The 5,794-nt window shown below is 34.7% G+C and overlaps 1 protein-coding gene across 2 annotated transcripts; it reads left to right on the top strand.

Annotated features, from left to right (window-relative positions):
* The first annotated feature begins 627 nt into the window (after nucleotides 1–627).
* LOC105773870 (uncharacterized) lies at nucleotides 628–4,932 on the top strand. Of its 2 annotated transcripts, none has more exons than XM_052626854.1 (7): nucleotides 628–1,076; nucleotides 2,220–2,372; nucleotides 2,467–2,628; nucleotides 3,149–3,310; nucleotides 3,432–3,551; nucleotides 4,078–4,260; nucleotides 4,374–4,932. In XM_052626854.1, exons 1-7 carry the CDS (start codon nucleotides 723–725, stop codon nucleotides 4,761–4,763), a joined length of 1,524 nt encoding a protein of 507 aa, XP_052482814.1. In that variant the 5' UTR covers nucleotides 628–722; the 3' UTR covers nucleotides 4,764–4,932. The 2 variants fall into 2 exon arrangements, with proteins under 2 accessions (XP_052482814.1, XP_012451499.1); XM_012596045.2 differs by having other exon boundaries at nucleotides 629–1,076; nucleotides 3,435–3,551.
* Nucleotides 4,933–5,794: the final 862 nt, after the last annotated feature.

The raw sequence follows: 5,794 nt of genomic DNA, 5'->3' as shown, positions 1-5,794 counted from the left end.
TTTGGGAGAAAATTTAAATATAAAGGGCACGTGACACATTTTAATAGAGCTATGTAGACTTTTAATGACAGTCAATGACCGATCAATGTCGATTAACAGTGGTCAATGCAGGTAATGGTTTATCAAAGTCAAAGATTTTGTTAATATTTAAATATTTAATAATATAATTTTTTAATTTAAATTTAAGGTGGGTTTGGATGGGCGGTGCACAGCGGTGGCAGTGAGATTAGATATTGTAGCGATACTATAGCATGAGACAAAAAATAAGTTAAACGCACCGCACCGCACCCAATCGCCCATCCAAACTCAACCTTAATACTTTTATTTTAAATAAATTAATTATAACTAACACATTTAATTGGTTGGATGTGCCAGTAGCACATTTTCATGGACATCACATTGTAATTGGTTTTCTTAATGCTGTTAAAAAGTTTGAACCCAATAATGAAATAATAGTGGTTAAGCCTAAATTTAAATATAAAGCAATTAATGACATTAGTTTGGGAGAAAATTTAAATACAAAGCCCATAAATGCTGGATATTTTGGGGCTAAGTGGCCCAACTGTCTTTTTCAAATTTCAACCGCTAAATCCAATGACAGTAAAGGTCAAATAAAATAAAAACCCTAGCTTTCGTGGCACCGTTTAGGATATTTCCCTGCAGTTGCAGAAAACTGCAAACCCTAATTATCAAGAAAATTGCATTCCCTAAAAAAGATCTTCATGGCGAAGAAGGGCAAGGCCAAATCAGCAAAATTTGAGATCGAAGAGAACGAATCGGGACCATTAGATTCGAAACCATTGATGGTACTAAGCAGTAGTGACGACGAGGAAGCGAATGAAGACCTAAGCTTGAAGATCGTGGAGAAAGCACTATTGGTGAAAGCGACAAGGTTTAGTGAAGGATACCACGGCGTTTCCGATGACCCAGGCGTCGTTTCTGTGGTGGGTTTGGCCTCGTCGTCACGCGGGGGATCTGATGTAGCTGGTACCAGTGGTGGCCGTGAAGAGGCAGATTTGGATTTGGAAAGTAAGAAAATTGTTAAAAGGAAAAAGAAGAAAACGAAAACTGAAAAGGTTAAAATTCTGTTTTTGTTGTTTCTTCAGTAATGATTGTTTTGATCCAATGTTCTGCTCGGAGAAGAAAATAATGTAGTTGAAATTTATTTAAAAGTAATTTTTTTACTACAGAGAGTTGATGAGATGATACAAGTAAAGAATCATAACTTTGTGGAACTTTTAATATGATTTGAAGTGTTGTAAATATAGGTAGGCTTTGGGATTTACGATTACTGTTTCAAATGAGGGATCCTCTATGCTTGTTTGCTATGATAATTTGAATTCCAGCTTGTTCCGCTTAGTTATTTGGTCAAACTATTTATTGAAGAATTGTTGGATAAGTCTTGTTGAATAAATATTTTCTGTTTGTTTGGTTAATAAGTTCTTGGTTTTTGTTCTGTCTCCTTCTCCAAGTTCGTTATGGGAGGTCTTCTTTACCGAGAAAACTTGACCTTTTCTCTTTTCCTGCAAACTTCTATCAGGAACTGGCCTCTTTTTTGATTTTTTCCCAGTCTTTATTATTATTATTATTATTATTATTATTATTATTATTATTATTATTATTATTATTTATAGAATGCCTGCTATAGATTACAGTTCTTTGGTAATGCACTGATGCCCGAATTTGTGGTGGTTATTCACATTTTAGGGTCTGCAAGAAAAAGACAATCAAGGGCGCCCTAGTTAGTGCTATAATGCACTTTCAATGTTTATTTCAGTATCTCATAGATAGTGGAGATATCAAGTAATATGATGAAATGAAAGAAGTGTAAAGAGGGTGACCTTACCTTTGGGGAGACCATCTTGCATTTATATATTGGGTACTGATATTAATCTTATCACCGGGTAATTTATGGGCATAAAAATGAGTTTCTGCTAGGAAAATGCAGGAAAGGAATCATACTTTTGTTGTACTTCATAATTCCAATAATGCTACCCTGGTATGTTGGACTTGGCTTCAAAAAATAGTTAGAATTGGACTTTTAGCTGTCAAGATTGCTTTTATTTCTGTTATGGTTTTCATCACAGCTGGTTATGTATTGCTTTTTTTTTTCTTGTTGAGTGTGTTATTGAATAAATGTTGTACTGGATTCAATCTTGTAGCATGTTATATGGCTAAGTTTTTATCTAATTTTGCAATCTCTTTTGTTATTGCACCAGGTCACAGTTGCAGAGGATAGAAATAAAGCTGAGATGATAGAGAAGGTTGAGACAGTTGAGGAGATTATTATGGCTAAGGATGTAGAGACCGTTGAATCTCTTGACTCAAATACTCTAGACAAATCTGACAATATTGTACTCCGGAAGCTTCTTGTGAGTTTAAATATTTACTTTGAACTGTGGTTTAGAAGAAAATTTCCCTTTGGTGGATTGGTTTTTAGCATCTCTTTGTTATTTATTCTATCAGCGGGGGGCGAGATACTTTGATCCTCCAGATAGTGGTTGGGAAACATGCTATAATTGTGGCGAAGAAGGGCATATGGCAGTGAACTGTAAATCTGCTTCAAAGCGGAAGAAACCATGCTTCCTTTGTGGGAGTTTGGATCATGGGGCTAGACAGTGCTCAAAGGTATGAACGGGAAGACTGATGTTTAACTTAATGACATCTTGTACGATATCTTTTAACTTCTAGCTGTCTGTTGAATTTAATATCTTTTCTAAATTGTGCTGTGCCCTTTTTGGGTTGGAAGTGGGTGGGCCGTTTATGTTAATGGTTTTTTATCCATTCATAGGGAGGAAATGAATATTTTTGAAGTTACTACAATTTTCTTTCCTGGAAATGGTTGAACACGCTTATGTGTTGCCTTTATAAAATAAGATTCTTAACACACTGGTGATATTACAATGATAAACTTTAGTGGTTAAGCAGGTACCTTCTTGCTTTCTAGTAGGCTTTAGCTCTTTGAAGGGTCTGTAGATCCAATGGTGGATGCATCATTTACCTATCACTTCTTTATGCCTTTCCTCTAATTGCTTCATTTTCAAATAGAAATTATAAAGTGGTCCTACCAGTGATCGTTAAAGCATGTTTTGAAAATTTTAATTGGGGCATTAGTATTGGTGTGCTTGTAATTTTAATTTCTTTGTAGACGCAAGATTGCTTCATATGCAAAAAAAGTGGTCACCGTGCAAAGGATTGTCCAGACAAACACAACAGTGGTTCAAAGCATGGTAGATTTTGTTTAAGATGTGGAGGTTCTGGGCATGACATGTTTTCATGCAGGAATGACTATTCTCATGATGATATCAAGGTTTCTTCATGTTCCCTATGAGTGTTGTTAATTATTGTCTTTTCCATTGATGTCAATTGTGGTTTTCTGTTACGATTCCTGTTCTCTAATCATATTACTTATGTTTTTCTTCCTCCTGAAGCAGGAAATACAATGCTATGTCTGCAAGAGTTTTGGCCATTTGTGTTGTGTTAATTCTGTTGATACCAATGCAAGAGAAGTTTCTTGTTACAGATGTGGCCAAGTGGGTCATACTGGTTTGGTGAGTTTTTACTTGTCATGTGCATATTTTATTAGAACGAATTGCAAAAAGGTTGCTTTTCTGTCCCTGAACTTATTTTCAGGCTGTGATTCTCAACGTGTCCACTTGTCAATTGATCCCTTCCTTTTATTTTTAAAAATATTTTTTCTAGTTCATGTTTGATTCTCAATATGTGTACACATTCTGTCTGCTTTCTTCAGTTACTTTAATTGTATTTCTTTTTTAAAAAAATTGGTTACTTTCTTGTGATTCCTTATGGTTTCCCAAAGGTTGACAAGTCTCTTACTGCTGCCGCTAATATTGTTCCATTTCTCTTGACAAGCTAACTGGATTGAGTGTTACGTTGAATACCTAATTGCTAACATCACTTATATTATCCAGAAAACCACTATTGTAAACAATCTTCCATAGAACATTTGGGTTCAAAATAGTTCTTTTATTCACATGATTATAAGTATGCATTTTGCAAATGTTCATTTCTAACAAGTGTTAACTGTACCATTTTATATGGGAATTGTTTATGTAGTCATGTGGTCGATCACGTGGAGAAACAAAGGAAACTACTGATAATGGGTCACCTAGTGTATGCTATAAGTGCGGGGAAGGAGGACACGTTGCTCGTGAATGCATCACCTCTATCCCATCGTCTAGCTTATGCTACAAGTGTAGAGGAGGAGGACACTTTGCTCGCGAATGCAGTTCTGCTAAGGTAAATTTCAGTACAGTTTCAAGTGTGGTCCATTTATTATTTATGTTCTTTTAAGTGCAGTGTAATGTTTCAGCTTGATGTGTTATGGACAGTGACTATATTTATCGTAACAGGTTGGTAAAAGAAATCGTGAACCATTTACTCCTAGTGAAAGACCTCGTAGAGAAAATAGAGAGTTCTTGGGATACAAGTCTGCACCTCATGATCATGGCAAGGTCCACAAAAGGAAAAAGATAAAATCAGAAGAGAAGGGCTTCTGTACACCACGAAAAGAAAAGCAAAGAGGTGGTTGGATCATAGAGGATGCTGGAGATTTCTCCAATAGGAAGTACACAAGGAACCATTGGAATTCTCCCTCAACGCCATCCACTGAGGGACGTAAGAAATCTAGTGGTCGTATATTGGGTTCTCAGTCTTCTAAACCGAAGAATTCGCATAGATATTCGGCTTCAAGGTTCTCCAGTTTTGGCAATGATGAACCAAGGACTTACAATTGGTGGTAGGATTATTGTATCTTTGTCTTTGTTTAACTGATATATCACTCTCTTTCTTGTTCTTTTCTTCTAAATCATGAGGCTTCATTTTTTTTTACATGAAAAGAAAGATTCACATTCTCTTACTTAGTTTTAATGGATTTAAAAAAAAAAAAAAACTTTAATGTTCTTTTCTTTATGCATGTAGCATTTTTTATCTTTTCCTTTGGGCAAACCTTCGACATAAATTTAACTAGTTTTTGGCTTGCTTTGGTTTTCAATTGATACTATAATACATGTACAAAATTACTAAAATAATAATTAATATTAAACACAATTTTATGTAATTAGAATAAAAATGCATAAATCAAATAAAAGGTGAATAAATATAAAATAAAACGTTTACAGATTAGTGTCATTTGGGAATCTATAAGGGCTTAAATGATAAATTGAAGTTCAAACTTCAGTTAGTCAATGGCTGAATGTGGTGTAAAAAGCTACTACTGCGTGTTGATTAGTATTGATGATGTGTTGATCAATGTAGATTGTGATGTGGTATAAAAGTTATAACATTGTGTCATGGGTTGGAATTTTAATTTCATAAATCACATTGATTTTAGTTGATTTTCTTATTTTAAATCCTTCAACAATGAGTTCACAAACGAATTTCTGTAAGGCATTGAAATAGAATGGAAGCAAAGAGTTTGGATAGAACAAAAAACTCCACAAGATACATATTGAATTAAATTGACGACTGAGATTAGTGGTTATTTACAATATTAGAATTCTAAGGGTTTTAAAATCTATACATTTTTATCTTACAAGATTTACAATAATTACCTTGGTAATACTAGTTTTACTGGAATGTTTTCCTAGGCCACCAAGGCTTCAAGTACTCCACGTGTTCCACAAATTGGGTCAGTTCCAGTGGATTAAATGATCAGTTGAATTCCATGGGACGGTTTATGTGCATTTATAGCAGGCTTTGATCCGTGACCCTTGACAACTGCATGTTAATCGATATTGATCAAGTGTTGATGTGTTGGACGAAGTTAATTGAT

The sequence above is a fragment of the Gossypium raimondii genome, chromosome 13, assembly GCF_025698545.1.
Source record: "Gossypium raimondii isolate GPD5lz chromosome 13, ASM2569854v1, whole genome shotgun sequence".
Classification (NCBI taxonomy): domain Eukaryota; kingdom Viridiplantae; phylum Streptophyta; class Magnoliopsida; order Malvales; family Malvaceae; genus Gossypium; species Gossypium raimondii.
The sequence above is the reverse complement of the archived record's forward strand: the minus strand, read 5'-3'. Positions and strand labels throughout refer to the sequence as shown.